The sequence below is a fragment of the Engraulis encrasicolus genome, chromosome 16, assembly GCF_034702125.1.
Source record: "Engraulis encrasicolus isolate BLACKSEA-1 chromosome 16, IST_EnEncr_1.0, whole genome shotgun sequence".
Classification (NCBI taxonomy): Eukaryota; Metazoa; Chordata; class Actinopteri; order Clupeiformes; family Engraulidae; genus Engraulis; species Engraulis encrasicolus.
In genome coordinates this window covers 33577588-33598296 of record NC_085872.1, presented here as the reverse complement: position 1 = coordinate 33598296, position 20709 = coordinate 33577588, and the positions used below count along the sequence as shown (strand labels likewise).

Sequence of the window (20709 nt, the reverse complement as noted above, 5' to 3'; positions counted from 1 at the left end):
TTTCTTAATAAGCGCCAAATACAGTTGTCAGTGAACGCGTGGTCTTTTGTTGTAGGCCTAGTGTAGGCCATGTTTTAGCATGCCTTCGGTGCTGTCTTAAATGTTGAACATAAAATGACGAAGTTTGTCACTGCATTGCTCGCCAAGGATTACATTTCCAGCAAGGGGTAGCAAGGAGCATAATATGGATTAAAGAAGACGCACACGCTACGTGGAGTTGCCTAAGGTAGGGGCGAAGAGGTTTCCTGTTACTACTTTGTCCGCTGTGACATTTCATGTCCTTCACGTAGGTTCTTAATTCTTGTCACTTTTACTGTAGCCTACAGTTGTAACTATGCGCGTGCAACCTTTCCTGATTTTATATTGACCGCATGGACATCAGGGGAAATTACATTCTCTTGGAGGGCCGAACAGGCTACTGTTCTTCGGGGTGAACTTATAGCCCATCCTTCTTAACGACAAGGAGTGGCATCTTCACCGGCTCGCGGGGATTTATTTGCACTAACAGTAACAAATGCGTCCATAGCCGCGCTGACTGCATCCAAGCCGTATTCGTTAGTTTTCGCCTTTCTTATCCTCTCACGCCCCTCCCATGCATTTGAACACAGCACCCAACATCTCTGGTCTAACCGAAAGAAACATAAGGTGCGCTGTCACATGTATGCGTGTGTTTATACTTACTATGCGTGCGTAACTAAATTAGGCTACAGCAAATTGCCTCATCCTAGTTGCCTATCCTGGCTATTTATCACGTGCTATTTTGAGTATGAGGGAGGCCACATAGAAAATATTGCTTGCGCACAGGTTCTGTTGTTATTATAGTGGTCTCGGGCTTCGGACGGGTTCGGACACAAACATTTTAATTAGTCTCGGGCTCGGGTCGGGGTTGATCACTTTTCTGTCGGCTGAGGGCCGGGCTCGGACAAAAAAAACCGGCCCGAGCCACGCTCTAACACACACACACACACACACACACACACACACACACACACACACACACACAGCTCTTGCATAACTAAATAATGCTCATCATCACAGAGTGTGCCCTCTTTACCAAATAAAATGTTTTAAAACTGTCATGCAGATCTAAATTTGACAATCCTCTTTAAAGAAAATGTTTCAACATTCTCCACAAGCACATCTGCCCAGCCACACTGTGCCCACATACCTACTGGATGGTCTCCGTTAGCAACCCTAATCCAGTGCAATGCCAAGCTATTCACATTTGTCAGGTAAGGAAAGCGTGCCCCAACATCACCCTGGAGGAACAGCTTGCTTGTTCATTACTGTTTTCTTTTCCATTCTTTATGGTTTGTTTGTCATCCCCTTCAAAAAACCCTTTCTTCCATTCCTTTTACAACTCTACCTGTCTTCCTACAACTCCATTTGCTCTCTTCACTGGATTGTGCACAGATAGTGGTAGGACTCAAACACCCAATGTCAGTTTTTCAGTAGGAAAAAAACAAGCACACAGGAACACACAGACAAGCACAAATACATACACACACACGGACACACACACACGGAAGTGCACACACACACATGCACACACGCACGCACGCACGCACACACACATTAAGTGTATGGAATAGAAGATGCAGCAAATTTCTTGACTTCTTATTTCAGGGTTTGCGAAAAGCTAGATTTACCACCTAGCCCCATTAGTGGCAAACAACTAGTGCTTATCATGACGCTATCATCCTATAGTCAGGAATGTAGGATGTTAATGCTGCTTCACATGCATAACTGTGACACCTGCAGCAACACCTGCCACCTTCAGTCCACACCCAGGCTGGTCCCAGCATGCACCTCAAGCTCCTATCATGCACCTTATTGCCGTATGTGCACTGTTCTGCCAGTAGAATGCTGTAACACTCATTGGAAACACTCAGTCTATGGCCATACATTATGACTAGGTCATTGCCATTGTGGTACCAGAAAAATTACAACGGTCACCATGTCTTAACACTTTAACTCTAAAACTATGTATCTAGGCCTCAAGCAATACAAATAAGATGGTCTTAATGTGCAGTTAATTGTATGTGTTGACTTGCTATATAGTGTATAAACCGTATTTCTCTTCAGCGGTAAAGGTGCACTGTGTAAGATGGTGGCTAGAGTAGGTATTACAACTACACTGCTCAGTGAAAGTGTGCTGTCTACTGCCAATTGTGCTGTCTATGTCAGTTTGATATTTTAATGAATATTTACTAAATAATGAACTAATGTTGACTAGCATGACCAAAGTACAGAAAGTTTTGCAGCTAAAAAGGTCTATATCTCAAAATGGTAGATAATGGGGAAGATCCCCCATTTCACGTATGAAAAATTCAATTTTCCCAGTCATAATGAATGCTTAGAATTTGATGGTGATGGAGAGTATTCATGAAAACTATTACACAGTGCACCTGTAAGGGTTATGGCAGTGTGCAAAGTGGGCTGTAGAACAACATCTCCCTAGGATGGACTCTAGGGAGTAGGCATCTGGAACTGTGTACTCTGCTGAGACCTGGCTTCTTTCCCCTCCTCATTAAGTTCATTCACACACCCACACAAGGACACTGCACTGAACAGTCCCATTGTGTTGCCTTCCACACTGGATATACAGTAACTAAAAAAGTATTTTTTGGTCTTATTTTATCCCATCTTTTTTCTCCCCTTTCCCCTTTGTTCTAAAGGGAATTCTATCCCCCCACCCTTATTTTTCACACTTGTAACATACTACCTGCAATGTTCTAGTATCTGAAAATAATATGACTGTCTCAAGCAGATGAAGTACTTAGATACTAAATGCAGGATTTTTTCAACAAAAGATCCTCTTTTTTTACATGCTCACAATGTCCCCAATGGATCCCCTGCCTAACTCCTTGTGGGGTGTTTCAATTCCTTCCTCTCCTCCACTTAATCTGCTTCTCAATCAGCTTCCAGACTATTAAATGTGGCTCTGTCCTTGCATTTATCTCTCCCACACACATGCACGCGCACACATACATGTGATAACAGGGCTGAAGGGGAAGAGGAGGAGAAAATGAGAGCAACAGAGGGAAATACAGTATATACGACACATTCATTATCACGCGCAGGTTATTGACAATAAACATGCAGGTTATTGTCAATAAAAGAGAGGTGGGAAAACAGTTACAGCAGATGAAAGGCAGAGAAATGGAAATGGTCCACGGGGAAAAATAATGAGACGAGGAGTGAAGAAAGGGGGTGGGCGGTGGAGTTGTGGTGGTGGGGGGGGGCAAAGGAAAGGGAAAGGAGGCCAAGCTGTTTGGCTTGTCGGAGTTATCATTAGCATAGCGCCGGGAGTGATGCTGTGCTAGCGTGGCGTGTGCTCTGTCGTCACATGCCTTACGCTACGCAGCTAGCACACGTGTGCCAAACCAACCAAAGTCATTATCAGCAGCAGGATCATTTGGCCTGGTCTATATATAACTCATGCCGTACAGGGAGGGTTTGAAGTGCAAGTGTGTGTGTGTGTGTGTGTGTGTGTGTGTGCGTGCGTGCGTGTGTGTGTGTGTGTGTGTGTGTGTGTGTGTGTGTGTGTGTGTGTGTGTGTGTGTGTGTGTGTGTGTGTGTGTGTGTGTGTGCGTGTGTGTGTGTGTGTGTGCGCGCGCGGGCGCGCGTGCGGGCGCGCGCGCGTGCGTGTGTGTGTGTGTGTGTGTGTGTGTGTGTGTGTGTGAATAAGCGTACACACATATGTGTATGCGTGTGTTTGGAGGGGTTTAGGGGAAAGAGAAACGTATGTGTGCTGCTAAGCGTGTTTGTGTATGTTGAGGTTAATATATTCATGTGTTTGTTTTGTGTCCACACATAATGTTTGTAATTTTTCTATCCTGCATAAGTGTGTGTGCATATACTGTACAGACGTGTATGTTGAAATGTGTGCATATGTATGTGTATCGGCCATTTTATGTGTGTGTGTGTGTGTGTTTGTGTGTGCGTAATTACCACCCTAGGGATTTACAAGGCTTGCTCTACTCGGTGCGCAGCAAGCAAATGCTTTAATGGCAGGGTCTATTGTTGAAGCCTCTTTCACATATTTTAATCAGTATCTCTACATTTCTTTTTACCATTTCCTCTGTTTTATATAAATGTTGGAGTTGTCTCTGAGTTGCTGACGTTGTCCTCAGAGAAATCAAGTAGTTAAACAAATAAATTAAAAAAAAACGTGAGAAAACTGGGATGAGACAGACTATTAAAAAATCTGGGAAAAGGAAAAGGAAAAGGAAAATGAAAGATTGAGAGGGCAAGAAAGAGAAAGAGAAAGCATATGAGAAAGACAAGAGAACCACAGGGTTATTTTTAGGCATGGGATGTAGCATGGGGCATCCACAGCTTATCAGTCCAGCACTGTGATGAAGCAAAAGATGGAGAGACAGTGAGCGAGCGAGCGAGCGAGGCAGAGAGAGAGAGGGATGAATGAGCAGGGAGGGTGAGGCAGGGTGTGTGTGTGTGTGGGGGGGGGGGGGGGGGGGGGGGGGGGGGGGGGGGGGGGGGGGCTGGGTTTGGAGGAAGAGAGGGTTGGCCACCCGAGGGAGGGAGAAGCATATGCCAGGGAAAGGACAAGCCAAGTACAGTTTCACACTGGCGCTTGTTATGGCAAAGACTCTACGCTGACAAAACAGCACCCGTACAGCAGGGGACCTGAATGCTGCACGCATCTCATCTCACTCTGAAAACTGTACAAAAAACATGCCGCCTTTATCAGCATGTACAGCATGTATAGTGTGTGTGTGTGTGTGTGTGTGTGTGTGTGTGTGTGTGTGTGTGTGTGTGTGTGTGTGTGTGTGTGTGTGTGTGTGTGTGTGTGTGCATACATGCATGCGTTCATGTATGCATGTATAGGTGTTAGTGTATACACATGTAGGTGTGCATACTGTTTCTGCATATATGTGTCAATGGTGGCTTCCTGGATTTCCTATGATCGTATGATGCATTCAAGACTCCCGATTCAAGAGATTTGTTGTCATTGACAGAAGGCAACAAAATGGCATGAACTGCTAATATGATTAATGGCTAGATCTTTGCTTTAACACCCAAAGCCAAGGAACCAGACCACAGTACGGGTAGTTATTGAAGGAACATCCATTTTACCTCGCTCACGAAGGTTTCGAAAAAGTTTTGATGTTCCTTTCCACACAGGGGGAGTGTCACCAAGGATCTTCTCAAGTTCCTAATGTAATAACACATAACACATCAACGATGCATTGTAAATAAGAATGGCAGAAAGTGTTGAAGAAAAGATTCAACACCAAAAAGCCACACAGAAATATAACATAAACTGAGAGTAGGATCGAACCTGTTTAGTGAGGGACCGCCAGGGTTTCTTGCCTGCAAAGATGGAGTAGAAAAGAAACAAAGCATGTGTGGCCCTGTGAGATAAGATCAGTGCAAGGCTTTTAAAGTAACGGCACAAGCTGTATGCACAAAGCCCCAGTCACCTAAAGAGGCATGCACGCACTCTTTTCCATCCACATTCCCGCGTACTATCAGTTAGAGCACAGCCTTTTAAAATGTTACTTTCAGCTTATCATACAGAACAGAAAAATACATCTCAATCTGACACTGTAACACTGCAGTAATCACAGTAAGACACAGCATGACTACTATGTTTTGGACAGGAGAGAGAGAGGGAGAGAGAGAGAGAGAGAGAGAGAGAGAGAGAGAGAGAGAGAGAGAGAGAGAGAGAGAGTATAGGTCATGATTAGAGATACGTAGCTTAGCTTTTCAGTAATCATATTTGAGCAACATACTGAATGTCCCCTTCTTTTCACTGTGTCTGCAATTCCTAAACATCTTGAGCACTTCCTACAAACACCAAGACAGTTCTGAAAGTGTGCCTTGAGATGGGACAACGAGGGATCCCTCCCACATTGTCGCCCGGTCGGGGATGAATGTGCTTTGGGTCTATAAGTCAATGCAAAAGACTTTCAATCTCCATCTGCCTCTCCTATTAGGACCTCAGTCTGAGCCTTTCATGACAAACTCCATTAGTGGCTGTCCTGCTGTCGTCGTAATTTCTCTCCTTGTGCGCTCCAAACCATGCATCCACCTGCAACTACACACTGCCCTGGCACACAACCAAATCGGGTGTCAGAGTTAATCATGCCAACGTGTCCCAAGAGCAGATCTCAGTCCTAACCTGAGTGAGACCGTGTCAGTTTTTCAAATGCAGTATCGGCTAAGAATTAATGGAACCTGTAGAAAAGAGAAATATCCTCCGCGCTCCTGCACTTCACAATCTGGCGTGTCACGGGCAAGGACTAGTAGTTGTAGGGAAAGAAAGGAGTCACCGGAGCAACAAGTAAACTTCCACATCTGACTCCTTTCTTTCCCTGCCATTAACTCATTGGCTGCCTTAGCCGTCGAGTGACGTCATTTCGAATAGTGACGCCCCCTGCCTTCGACGTCGTTCGCCGATAATTGCGTTTTTTTACAGCCACGCCTTGAGGACGGTCTGACCTATGTTGTGTATTAATTTCACGCCTCTAGTCATGTTCTAACTGTTCCTGTAGGTGGCAGAAGTGTCCTTAGGAACAGTCAGGGCAGGGCATTAGCTCACATCAAGAGGAAATGTCAAGACAAAAACATCCCTTTTTACTATTATAACCTCAAAAGTAGCATAGCAAAATCATTTTTGAAAGTAAAGCACCTGTGACAGTAGTCTACTTTCTTGCCCTCTGATTTTAACACAGGTATTCTACTGATTTTAGTGTCAGAGCCTGACAAAAAAAAAAACTTCCTCTCATGATCAAAATACACCCCCCTGTTGCCATCTAGCTAGTAGGCATTGTAACTAGCTTGCCCAAAATACACCATGTTCAACCAGAGATGATCTGTGTGGCAACTGTTTCATTTTGGATAATGTGATCAGCCTACACAACATCAGGATGATGTGTACAAAAGATCATCTAACAGGAAAATGCACGGGACTAGTGGTCACCTCGGTTGGGAATGTTTGGCTATTGTTTGCTACGCTAGCTAGCTAGCACGAAATCGCTAACAACTTACAACTAAGCCTAAATAAAGGAGCCTTGGTAAGTCAACTATTTTTACTCATTCTACAGTTGCAGTTGTGGATCTGTATAGTATGATCAGCTTACTGTATCATCCAAAAAGACAGGGGGGGTTGCAGATTCTTGGAACAGAGTAGGCTAGCTTTGTGTCTGGTCAGATACATTCAGCTCACATTGAGAAAGCATTGCACTTAGCCTCAGACCAGCTAGCCTTCCCCACTCCAATCGGCTTGTGAAATGTTGGATATGTGATCAGTACTTCATCAAAAGAAAATTCATTGAACAATATATGACAAGATCACTATACTGTAGCAGAAACATGATGACTGTAATCATCAATCTGCAAATTGTCCGCTCTGCCAAAGAAGCAGCAGTAAGCTAAGTTGTGCTGCCTGCCTGCCCTGTCTCTCAGTTTCACATGGTACAGGAGGAAACAAATCAGCTGTGATTTGTTCCCCAACGAGAGGACTACAGGCTAAACAGAGGGACTATGAGACAGTATTTCTGTGAGTTTAGTATTTCACATGAGTTACATGCACCTGCTGTCATGATCCATTGTGCGCGCCAGCAACAAACCAAAACACTCTTGTTTTCAAGCCCACCCCGTTATATTTCAGTACATTATTAGGTTGAAAAGACCATACAAACGATCTTTTGTTCTGGCTGCAGATGACAGGAGACTCTGTAATAGCATCTGATAGGTTTGGAGTTGTTAGGACGGTGTCATTATGAGCAAAAACACTTGCAATTATAGGTCAACTTCAAATGGCGTTTTCTCAGCTTTTTGGCTAGAAAGCAGCATTTTGGCGAATTCCACTTATTTTCAACAGATGATTATGAAAGAACGGAAAGGGGTAGAGAGACACCGTTTTTTTCTGATGACAGATGAGCGTCTAATCTGTGTTTTGATAGGTATGGTGTTGACATAGACACAGAACTCAATTTTCTGCGAGCCTCCAAAAAACACCCAAAATGCTGAAAAATCTCTGGCACTCTGGGTTACTCTTTTATGAAAATGGCTGGCAGCCAATGAGTTAATGAGAGCATCTTTGCCTGTTGCCTTGACGTTAGGGTTAAATCATATGTCCTGACCAAATACACCGGCCCCTCGAATTTGTGTGCATCATTTCAGCACACACAGTCAGTACTCTGGGAAGACAGTGCATTTCAGGAAGGCAAGGATGGCAATGGATTTTGTACATTATCATGAGTTTGTGTTTGTGTAGGGCTGCACAATTAATCGAAAATCATCGAAAATCGTGATTTAATCGTAATATAGAAATTGTAATTTCAATTGGAATTTAATCGTGGCAATAGTGACCTGCCTTCGAGCCAGAACATACCGACAGGCTGGTGTTTCCGGCCAGAAATCTGTCCATCTAAGTTTCATGCTATTGCCTCTTACATAAAAATCAACAATCGTGACAGCCTGATCTCCAAAAATTCTGTGCTCCTGGACATGGATGTTAAGGACACAAAATCCGTGTCCAGGAGCACGGATTTTGCCAAAATTCTGTGCTCCTGGACACGGAATTGTTTTCCGTGCTCCTGGACACGGAATTGTTTTCCATATACTCACAGCACTGTGTTAACTCTATCATTAGAAAATACATACCAAATGCTAATCCTAAGCAAAATAATGCTATAGAAATTTAAGTTGTGCCCTGACCAAAACATTCCCTAACCTTAACCTGTCATTAAAGACATATTTTTGAGAAATACCTTTTCCAGTTGGTTGATAGGCCATCCAATTCATATAATGAATGAAAGAATACTAGCTGTGCCCAGACCAAAACAATCCCTAACCCTAACCTGTCGGTTAGAAATGTTTTTTTTTAGAAAAAATATTTGACCGAGGTCAAAGACTGTGGAAACATAGAGCTGTGGGAGTATAAAGAGAGCACTTCTGTGTATCCATCACAGAAAACAATTCCGTGTCCAGGAGCACGGAAAACAATTCCGTGTCCAGGAGCACGGAATTTTGGCAAAATCCGTGCTCCTGGACACGGATTTTGTGTCCTTAACATCCGTGTCCAGGAGCACAGAATTTTTGGAGACCATGTTGATCGTGATTAATAATCGTGATTCCGATTTTTACCCAAATAATCGTGATGATCATTTCTTCCACAATCGTCTAGCCCTAGTGTGCAGAGTGGTTAACTAGTGTGTGTGTGCTGCTACAGTAGTGACATACTTCTGGGTTCACTCATGGTGACAGATTCAATGAAGTTCTGTGGAGTCATGTAGAGCTGGCCCTCATACTCCACGGAGCTGAAGAGGCGGAAACGGTGCTCATGGGATGACATGTAGACATCTCCTTCCTCAAAGTCAAATGGGCGGCCCTGCACAAGGGCAAGACACAGGTTGTGTGACCACACCAATGACAGAAAACAAATTGACAAGCAGGATCAGTACAAACAACTAGAGAAAGAAAATGTGTGTGCATGAAGTACCAGATTGCTTGCCCTGTCAGTATTGTCTTTGAATAAATACACAGTGATTGCCAGTTAAGTTAGAGAGAACGTGGTACCTGCAAAAAAGGCAAAAAATATATGCGTAACCGTTAAAACTGCCTTTAAGTAAAATGTAGTGATATTCAACCATTTGTTCATTTCTCCCATCTAACCACAACATTTTGCCAACAGAGATCTTTACATGGCAAATTGCCAAGAGTCTTAGAATTAAGCTATGATAAATGCCCCATAAAAACTATGAGGCCCCATACCCCATATGTGTGGGTGGTTGACATGACGCCCTGTTTTTACGTAACATTAGTTAAAAACCTACAAAATTTATATTTTTCCTCTTGAAAACAAATATGAATGAAAGAAGATGTGGTACATCATGTTTCATATTAGTCTTAGATCAGAAGAAACATTTTTGTTCAGATTTATGGAAAGGTTTATATGTATGTTTGGTTGTATGGTTTATAAGCAAAGCAACGCCATCATTGTTGATCTAGTTGATCACTCGGGCTGTAACAATACACTCAACCCACGATTCAGTTCGTATCGTGATTTCTGAGCCCACGGTTCGATACACCTGATATTTTAAAGGTATCTTTTTGATAATGGTTTATACTGTAGCTAGAATAGGTTACAAGAGGCTGCTATTTTTATTAAGTTTGAAAATACTAATGATATTGATTTGAAGCTTGGAGGCACTATCACTTCATATCATGTGGTTGTTGTCTGGACCAAACAGAAATTTGAAAGGGTGTATCACGATACTGCCTTCTTGCATCACGGTACAGTATCGTGACTCGTGTGTCGTGATTTCTCAGTTCAATACAATATCGTTACAGCCCTATTGATCACTAGATGCCCTTCCTTGATGCCATGGGTTGGGACTGACAAGGACCTGTTTAGGGCCCCATAATGTCTTTGGTCGTCCCTGTATAAAAAAATGTAAACTTTCTTTTGAATATTTCTTCTTTTGTCTGAGCCATTTACGCTATATTGCCAAAAGCAGAGCCATACAGAGAACAGAGTCAGGCGATCTCCGCTGCCTGCTAGGGCCGACTTCCTCATTAGCAAAATTAGCTGTTTTAGCTTCTCAGTACTGCTCAGCGTTGCGAATGTTAGTTCCTAGTAGTGGGTGTAGCACACAGCAAATGCAATGCGATGCAATGCAGGGAATATGACAAGACTTGCTGTTCGTAGTAATAACTTCAGATAAACATCACAGGTGGTAAAACTGTTGTGATTATCACCACCGAGACAGTTGATAGTTTACGTATTTGTGGTGATTACCCCGCAGTATAGTTCGTTAGTCCTTATTTTTGGCTGTTAATGTGGTGGTTCTATGTTGAGTCTATGGGAAGACAGCCGCTTTAGGAACAACCTTATCTCGCTGAAAGGCGGGGTTGCAATTTAATTCCTGGTCCTCCAATCGTGTAACTCTGTTCTCTGTATGGCTCTGGCCAAAAGTATTCGCTAGCCTGCCTTGAGTCACATATGAACTTAACTGCCATCCCATTCCTAAGCCATAGGGTTCAAAATGATATTGGTCCACCTTTTGCCATTCTAATTCATCCCAAAGATGTTCTGTTGGGTTCAGGTGAGGACTCCTGAAGCATCAGGATACCAACACATTTTGCACATTTCCACGCTCCCAACCTTGTGGGAACAGTTTGGAGCTTCCTCTTCCATCACGACACACAAAGCAAGGCCCATAAAGACATGGATGACAAGAGTATGGTATGGACGACCTTCACTGGCCTGCACCAGCACTGGCCTCCTAACCTGAAGCCACTAGAATACTTCTGAGATGAATTGTTGGACCCCCATGAAAACGAGATGATTCATCTCAAGGGGCTATTCTCGACCAACATCATTTTGTGACTTTTTGGAAGAATGATAAAAAAATCCTCTAAACACACTCTACAACCTCGTGGACAGCCTTCCCAGATGAGTGGAAGCTGTAATAGCTGCAAAAGGTGGACAGATATAATATTGAACCCTATGAGTTAGGAATGGGATGGCAGTTCATAATGCGAGTCAAGGGAGGTTAGCGAATACTTTTGGTAAAATAGTGTGTGTTCATTCAGATTGCTATCTGTATATTTTCTTCACGCAGACTATAAACAGCTTTGCTTCACTGGATGTAAGCTTTCTGGAATTTGTCATCGTTTTGAAGTGCATTCACTGCAGTGCATATTGATCGACAGAATATTTGATTTTGGCACTGTTTGTCTCTAGGTGCAAATTCTAGTGTCAATCAATCAATTTGCAGGGTGTGCCGAGAAATATGTTGGTTAATTAATAAAATGTAAGTTAAGCGTTTGTGTTATTAGGGTATGGTAGAAAAAGTATTTATAACAGGGATGAGTGACTGACAAAATATGTACTGTAATCATCAATCATATCCCTCTATAACATTTCACCATTTGTTTTGCCATTGTTCTGTACATCTCTCCCTAACTCTATCTCTGTTTCTCAGATCGAGTTTGTGTCAGTGCACTGACGGTTAGTACATAGTGCTCACAGTGCACTGGGGTCTTCAGTGCATTGAGCACTGTGCACTCACTGGAAGTGACAGGTGAGCATAGCATTAGCTTGCAAAATTATAATTTGGCTACTGCTTACATTGCACAGCGTCTCGTGCTTGTATTACATTTCCTTCATCCCAACTGGCAACTATCATGCATAACTTACAATACTTGGCTGGGCATGGAAAGTTTGGTGTTTCATCAACATTGCTTACAGAATTAGGGGACTACTGTATTGACCACACTCGTCTACTGAACTGAACGCCACAATTCTTCCATTTCATTAACAACATAGCGGCTGATTAGTGCGGGCAGTGTCCATCATTCAAGCACTGCTTTCTCGGCCATTGTCAGGGCATCATCCGGGCATTGTCAGTGCACTGAATTTACCGAAATGTTCAGCGTGATCACCTTATGCACTGAAACATAGTGCCCGAAGTGCTCAAGTACACAATCTGAGACAAAGGGTATCTTTACCAATGCATGTCTCATACACCCGGTAGGGATGCACAGATAAGTTACACATTTTTTCACTGCTGATCCGATCCCGATATCGAAATTTGGATATCTACCGATACCGATATAACTCCGATCCAATACCAAAATCACATATGCATGGGTTTCAACTTGAGAGGCCCAAGCAGACTATTTGGTCAGAAGAACAGGAAACCAATTAATAAGCAAAAAGTAACAAGAAAAAAAGTAACAATCCCATCCTGAAAACTAATATGCAAGTGTTGTGATTTCAAATTAGCATTGCACCTGACTCAATGTCTGTGATCAGGAAAATTCCGATATTTTGGGGAAATTCCGATCCAATCCGATCTTTGAAATATGTTGATATCTGAACCCGATACCGATACACCGATACCAATATCCCATCCCTAACACCCGGTCAAGCCTACACATTTCCTCTGTAGCCACATCTTTATTACCTCTCTCTGTTTCGTGTAGGGTAGACTGAGTACAGTTGAGTACAGGGTACAGTTGAGACAAACCAAATATCTCTGGGTAACAACGTAACTCTGATCTAATTTTTGCTGTGGACATGCGCATCGATATCCTCTTAGATCATGGGAAATTTGAAACCAGCACAGAACGCAGATCCAAAGATATTGGGAAAATGCTGTTTTCGACAGGTCAGATTTACTTCACCAGGGTCCTTCAACAATGAATATCTAATGACCAGTAGTTATCCTCTTGATATAAGTTACATGATTGCAAGCCATGATATGTGCTCTAAAAGCAGATATATTTCCTGACATCACAACAGTTAAAACCATTTTAAAATCTTTATCAATGTGTGATCTGGCCAGAAGGGGACAGTTTAGACGCTAGCCTGTAATGCTAATTTCACTATGTAAAACCAATGTAAAGATGCTAACGGGTACAGTTGAGTACAGTATTTTGCTATCGGCCATGCTATTAGCTCCCATGGCTATTACCTCCCATTGATTAGAATGGTGTCTCAACTGTACTCTGCTATGTCTCAACTGTACCCCACCGTTTTTTAGCTAGAGTACAGTTGGGACAAAAGTGCACCTTTTTTGTTTGATTAATTACATAAACATTAAACATCCTAGAGATATAATTCCTTGATTATATATTTGCCCACATCCTGAAAATATGTTCTGTCCAAAACAACTTTATTTTTAGGACCTTTTAATACTCTAATATCTGTGTGGAAGGGGACAAAAATAAAAGTGTACCCAACTGTACTCAGTCTACCCTATGTTCTCAAGTTTATAGGATAAATTCACTTTTTTACCGCCATATAGCCCTAAACAAAACAAAAAGTCTCTTTAACATTTTGTCATGCACCACCCTACTCCAATCAAATAGTCATGGCATTTTGCGTCTGTGATTGACAGGACTGTTAAACTGAGGATTAATCTGCCTGCCAGTCATTCTCCCATGCCACTGAGCAGACATTTTAATAACATGCTTACTTTGAGTTGTCTGAAAATAGCAACCTTATGTTTGGAACGAAATTCAAGACTTTATTTTGCATTCAGTAGCCTACAACATAAAAACCCGATTCAGACTTGCATTACTTTAGGCTACATCATTTTGAGACCTTGCATGAGAGGTCATCATGGGGGGCAGGTCGCGGTCAAAACACAATGACAACTGAGACATACAACCTCCTTTAGTAGGCCTAAGTTTGTTTTTAATTTGACTGCTAATCTATCCGTGACACATCAGTTTTGGAGAGATGTAGGCTACTCATCCGATTAATCTGGGCAAAGATTAGATTTCACTTGCCGAGTTATTTTCTAGCAGTAGGACATTACTTTCACTAGATCACAGTATTGAGATAAGAAGCGTTGTCATTTCAGCACCCCTCCTTTGCGGAGAGCGCCCGGCGCTATCTCTACAGCGGACGATCTCTATAGAAACGCAAACATAAACTTCACGTTCTTTCATAGACGGTTTTTGTTGTTGTTTGAATGCTGGGATAAATATGAGCCGAATAATTAAAAGCATATTTGTCTTATGGGGATAACGTCGGCTATGTGCTTCGCGCATAAGTCATTGCCATAATAGACGGACAGACTGGGTATCAAATATAACTAACAAATGTAATGAATAGTTGGAAGCTACACACCGTGATAACCATTACATTGTCGACGACGTGGCATTAGTCTAAACAGCTGTTGGTTTGCCTACCTTTTCCTTAGCTTCTACAGCGGGCAAGGAAGGAAGCAGGGCTCGGCCGTTGATGTAGTGCATGAGTCCTCTCTTTTTACTATCATGTCGCCAATAATAATATGCCCCTGCGCCCACGGTCACGACTCCAGCCCCAACAGCAAGCCATCCCCGTGCTGTCTTCTCATTTTTTGCCCCGAAACGAAGCAAATCCCTTTGCGGGACAGACCATCCTGTCAGCCTGCTTACTACTACGGCCAGTCTTCGCACAGCGGCCATTGTTGTTGCTATGAAATGTGGAAGCAGCGAGTAACTTCCCTTTCATCGCGAGATGTTGCGCTCTCCGGTTCAACGGTCCGCTAACATGAGCAAAGTCCGCGTTTTAACCATGCTGAGTAGCCTACCGTTAGGTTTGATGCTCGATTGGGCTCCCACGCTTTATATGGTAAAGTCTGGTGAATTATAAACAAAGATGTTGCAGTGTGAAAGGCAAAGAGTGATTAATTTGTATTTTTAGCTCGCAACAAAATTAGGCTACCTCTTGATGTTGTGCCTGTCTTATAGTCAAGCCATAGGCCTGTGCCCAGGCAAGTGTGCCTGCATGAACGTTTGAGAGCAGAACACGCACCTGCCCCCCCAAATAAATAAATATAGACTATATGTATAAATAAATAAAAATAGAATACGCCTACTCCAATTGTTATTGTGACACAGCACTCCACAGCACACAAGTGTTCACTGCACACTGCACACAACGAAATTGCATTTATGCCTCACCGTGCAAGGGGGCAGCCCCCAATGGCACCCCAAGGGAGCAGTGCGGCGGGACGGTAGCCTATCATGCTCATGGAGGAGGATGTTGCATGAATGACAAGTCTAGGCAAGAGTCACTTTGATGATTCACTTCAATGGTTCCATTAATTCGATTACGCTACGATGTAAGCCAAGGCCTATTAGTTATAGGCTACTTGGTCTAGAGCAAATAGCCTAAAGTACCCTACGACAATGGGCACTTATTCATGAGGCAAGTTTGTGCCCTCCCATTTCTTTACATTGGACGCAACAAACAATTTATCTAATGCCAATGCCATCACAGAATTTGGCACATAATTGACGTCTCCATTGTACAGCATCGATTCTCCGGGCGCTTGGATTGATCTCGCCTTCAAGGGACGCATTGATTTTGTTTTAAGGTATTTTTGGAAAATCATAAATAATAATGAGCACTGGGAACCGACGGAGTGGGTCCGTAGTCTCGGGAGGACCGCCTTGATGAATCACCAAGGTGTGGAAGTGGTCGCCAGGTCATTTGCTGCGATTCGATTGGGATAGGCTACATTCACAACAGTGTTTGATCAGTCAACGCCAGAATCACCTGCACAGAGCAGGCATGTGGCCCTGATTTACTCCATGCGAAAAATCTTAGCTTATGTGCATATCGATCCTCGTATATACCTCCTACAAGAGGGAGTTTAACCTGGCCTGCGAAGGAGGGGTGTTTCATTGCAGGAGCAGTGTGACAGGCTAGCCTATTATAATGAAAATAACGACTTTACTGCGATTCTTTCATTGTATTGTTCTCATAATGACATCCATTTAGTGAAGCGAAACATAAACAGAAAGTGAAACAGTGTAAAGCAATTATTAATTAGTACTTTGATCGCAAACCCTTTGAAATATCCTTGTACAGCAATTAACAGAACTAGCCTATGTCTACTTCAAAGATGCGGTTAAGTCGTTAACAGCAAAGTGCATGCACAGGTGTCCGTGTGTGTTTGTAAGGGCTGCTTCAAACAGCCCCAATAATGCTATCTAACTGGAAGGCTGGTGTTATAACATGGGTACGGCAAAAAGAGAGGTTATGTGGACAACTTCATCTCAAAAATCAAAGGGCATTGCTGTAAACCACTAGTCAATGCGTAAATGCGTGCGCACGCCAAAAAGGAAATTTGCCACAAATAACAAACTGTAACAAATTCAGGCTTGAATATTCAGGGAGATAATTTAACTTGTGAGCAGTAGGCTTACTTGGGTTATTTAACAATTAAAGCATAGCCTAATGTAAAGTGTTAATTTCCCTCTGAGGAGTGGGTCTCCGACAAGACGCACATGTCCACTGCGTCAGTGAATGTTCTATGCGAGACAAATACCATATTGTGCTTATAACATTGCTTTCGGTCTCCCTGTAACACGGGGGAAACCTTATTCAAACCTCTAGTTTTCAAACGCTATTTTTTAATTAATTAGATTGAGGCAGACAGTTGAAGACTTTAAAGGGAAGCCCTGCATGGTAAGCGCACTTATAAACTCAAAGCACCGCCCTCTGCCTTTCCTTTTTTCTTCCCTCCAATGCTTTTCCACCTGCCACCCGTCTTCGACACACGCCAGAATCCAGCTCACGCTGCCGTCGCTTATGCATCACATCGTTGAAGCCTGGGGGGGTTAAAACGCGATAGCCTTGCGCATCCCTCTGCGGTGCGATTACCCTGACGATTAGTATTAGTCACACGCTTGAAATATCTATACTTCTCTACTTCTTTCATATCCTACCATCGCTGACGGTACTTTTTTGCCCTCTCCATAATCCTTCCATGGGATGACAGCGGGATGCATCAATGCAAGCACCAAAGGTGAGGCAGCGATCAAACGATCAAGGAGTTATGTTTCAAAAAGAAATCTATAAAGCGCTTCATTAGCATATGTCAAGGGGTCATTTACATATGTACTAGATTTAAAACAGGAGCACTGCACTCTACGGCTGTTCAGAGCAACACGCAGCGTGAAGAGAAGAGGAGCGTCTGCCTCTTCCAGAACCGCATCTAGTGAATCGGGGAAAGCCGGAGTATACGGAGCAATAGAAGAACATTTGGGAGTATCCCAGGGTGGACAGAGCATGTGCTTCACGACAATCAGCGCGGATGTAAACACTCACTGAAAACCTGCAATCGTGGACTGCGCAAAAAAGCAGAGAGCAGCTGAAAGGAAGCTGTGTGGCTTGCAGAAATTAACTTTTTTTTCCACCTTCCACATACCCCTCTCTTCGGGATTTGTAACGGTAAAACGTGGGTTTGTTGGTGATGGGTGCTGTGGGTGATGTGGGCAGTTTCTCTCACGGCCTAGAGAGCTTCGGACACGCATCCCATTTTGTCCTGACGCCTGCGGGGGATACTGCCGCCCTTATGAATGAGCACCTGGTCTCCGCGGAAAGACTCTCCCGGAGCACTTCCGCGGATTTAACCCATCTGAAAGGCATCCTCCGGCGGAGACAGCTCTACTGCCGGACCGGATACCATCTAGAGATCTTGCCGGACGGTACAGTTCAAGGCACTCGTAAAGATCATAGCAGATTCGGTGAGGAATATTCACCTACTTCATTCATAATTTTAATATAGCTATCCCTTAAAATGTTGGGGCTGCTGCCAGTCTTTGACTAGCTTTCATATCTAGATTATGCCTCAACAGTTGACATCAACGTAAAAAGGTTTTCCCCCCACTAAAGTAATGCCTTAACGTGTTACATAATGCGACAGTCAGGATTTTAAGTTATTTTACATGGTTTATTACCGACTTATCAGCTCCACAGATTGCAGGCTCCATCTGCATTTTTATCTTCTGTTTGTTTGTTTTGTGTTCATAACGTCAGTGCTATATGTATGTTGTTTGACACAAGATATTGCTATGTTTCTCTGTAGGTATTCTGGAATTCATCAGTCTCGCAGTGGGAATGGTGAGCATTCGTGGGGTGGACAGTGGACTCTACCTGGGAATGAACAGCAAAGGCGAACTTTATGGCTCTGTAAGTATACTAGGCTACATCAGTTTTCAGTTCATCTGGTTCAAGTAGTTTTTTGTTTGGTTGGTTGGTTGATTTTTCTGCTATTGGGAAGCAGGCATCTCAAATTGCACAACTTGTCTATTCATTTCCATGTTAAACACAATATGACAGCTTCATGTGGCTGAGTAACCACGCCAGCAGGTGGCGTCTTTCTGAGTAACCAACAGCCTACATGTAGTAGTATATGGATCCAGTGTGTTTTGTGTCACTCACTTTTGTGTTGCTAATGACTAATTCTCTGCTGTCTCCGTTTTCTTAGGAAAAACTAACTGCGGAATGCATCTTCAGAGAGCAGTTTGAGGAGAACTGGTACAACACATACTCATCCAACCTGTATCGGCATGGAGATAAAGGCTCACACTACTTTGTTGCATTGAACAAAGATGGAACGTCTCGGGATGGTACTCGATCACGGCGTCATCAGCGGTTTACACACTTCCTGCCACGGCCAGTGGACCCTGACAGAGTGCCAGAGCTTTACAAAGAGGTATTGGGCCAGAGCTGAGGAGGCGGTGAAGGGGGGGGTGGCTTCTACACCCTCCTGGGCCACCAAGACTAAAATGGCCACTGAAGTGTGCCTGCATGCCTGAGGCTCCTTTGGTCCCGTGGAAGCTGAAAGGGCCCACAACGGCACCTCCCTGCATCAGGGTTGCAGAGAGTGGAGAGTGGTGGGGAACAGGGAGTGCATCCCTTACAGCCTCATCCCTACCTCAGCATTCCCCAAAAAGAGGTAGTCAAGACACAGGGACGGAGGACAGAGCCAGCACTGGAGATATAGGACCCTGTTTCCTGTTATCAGTGCTTTCAACTTCAAGTTTGGACTGCAAATTGGGCTTGACTTGTTCAATTTCCTCACTGTGAAGCCACAGAATCACATCACCACAGATATACTCTGATTGGATTCGGCTTCTTCCGCTGCTGCTTCTGCTGCTAACATCTTCATTGAAGATTGCATAAAATGGACTGAGTTTATGAAATTCCAAGCAACATGTTTGTCCATTTTAAAGAGGACAATCAACCAGTTGGAGTTCTATGACTCTCCCCTGTTGCAGTGCACTTTTGTGGGCCGCTCTTGTTTGGTACCAGTAGATGGTGAACTCTCACTACTGACTGAAGACTTGTGAAGGAATTTCTTGTTTTGCTTTAGTGACTTCACACTGTATTTCACACTGGCATGGACAATAATGAAAAATCTTATTTTAGTTTTTCATTTCCCTCCTGATTTTTCTTATTTTAATTTATACATTTTGTGACATATTTATTTTATATATTTATTTATTTTGGAAATATATTTTTACAGGTATATATATTATATAAATATAAGATATAAAGTGAAGCGATGAAAGATTTATTTTTGACCACTATATGCAGTGGCATGTCCTTTTAAGTCAACGACTGAAGAAAATATTTTCCTATAAGTTTCAGGTGTTGATTTCCTAAGTTTGAGTCAGACTGTTCACTTCATAGCTTGTCTTCAAACTGTGGTGGTTATCCATGTTGTTACCTGTTATGTTACCCCATGGGAGCTTGAATGGCCCTGAAGCAACATGGCAAGTCAAAAAGAGAATTAAACTCTTCAAACGAATGCCGCCTTTTGTCTGTCTTGATTTTCAAAGTGGAGATTTATTACAGCAGTAGGCCTAATATAAAAGGTGATGTTTACAAAGATTGTTGCATGCAGGGTTATTTTATATCACTGACTTCCTTTGTGGAACTATTTAAAAACACAAGCAGTATATACAGGAAGGAAATGATGACTGTTTTCTCATGTAAAGTAAAGCCAGCATTAAATTGTGCTTCGGGATCTTTTTGCATTTAGGGGTTTTCATGATAATTCTGCGAGGGAATGTTTTGTACTCTGATATATCATTATCTTTTGAGTACAACTGCAGCACACAGGGCTACCTCTGTAATGCCTTTCATGATGACACATTGTGAACCAGGCTGTCTGACACTTACACGCTGCTACAAACAATCTTGCAAAGCTTTTCACTTCCCTCAATACCAATCTTTTCCTTTGTTGTCCGTCCATCCTCCAAGCCTTTGCCGTCTCAGCGGCCGCCTTCTTGTCTTCTCGTCGTGACACCTTGTGGCAAACCACAAAGTGAGTTTTTCTTCATGTTACAGTAAGCGTGCAGTGACTGCATTCGAAAGCTGCGTCACTAAATAGGAATGACATGTAGGAAGAGAAGAGGGTGGGGATTAACTCATCC

The 20709-nt window shown here is 43.0% G+C and overlaps 3 protein-coding genes across 6 annotated transcripts in view; 1 reads left to right on the top strand and 2 right to left on the bottom strand.

The window, feature by feature from the left end:
- Positions 1-15020, bottom strand: part of micu3a (mitochondrial calcium uptake family, member 3a) — a 42092-nt gene extending 27072 nt beyond the window's left edge. The window contains exons 1-4 of one of the 4 annotated variants that reach the window (XM_063219413.1): positions 14683-15020; positions 9217-9364; positions 5306-5337; positions 5101-5179 (exon numbers count right to left, since the gene is read on the bottom strand). In XM_063219413.1, the coding sequence (XP_063075483.1) occupies positions 5101-5179; positions 5306-5337; positions 9217-9364; positions 14683-14940 (517 nt within the window). In that variant the 5' untranslated portion in view covers positions 14941-15020. The remainder of the gene's footprint in view (positions 1-5100; positions 5180-5305; positions 5338-9216; positions 9365-14682) is intronic. The other 3 variants (XM_063219414.1, XM_063219415.1, XM_063219416.1) reach the window with 3 other exon arrangements.
- Positions 1-20709, bottom strand: part of LOC134465689 (protein TBATA-like) — a 244874-nt gene that overhangs the window by 33997 nt on the left and 190168 nt on the right. The gene's annotated exons all lie outside the window — the stretch shown is intronic.
- fgf20a (fibroblast growth factor 20a) lies at positions 17739-19001 on the top strand. The gene is made up of 3 exons (XM_063220415.1): positions 17739-18012; positions 18354-18457; positions 18756-19001. The coding sequence occupies exons 1-3, from the start codon at positions 17739-17741 to the stop codon at positions 18999-19001; spliced, it is 624 nt and encodes a 207-aa protein (XP_063076485.1).

Coding starts and splice junctions, on each gene's coding strand:
- fgf20a (XM_063220415.1), top strand. CDS start 17,739: ATGGGTGCTGTGGGTGATGTGGGCAGTTTCTCTCACGGCCTAGAGAGC. Junction 18,013..18,353: donor TAAAGATCATAGCAGATTCG/GTGAGGAATATT, acceptor GTTTCTCTGTAG/GTATTCTGGAATTCATCAGT. Junction 18,458..18,755: donor AAGGCGAACTTTATGGCTCT/GTAAGTATACTA, acceptor CCGTTTTCTTAG/GAAAAACTAACTGCGGAATG.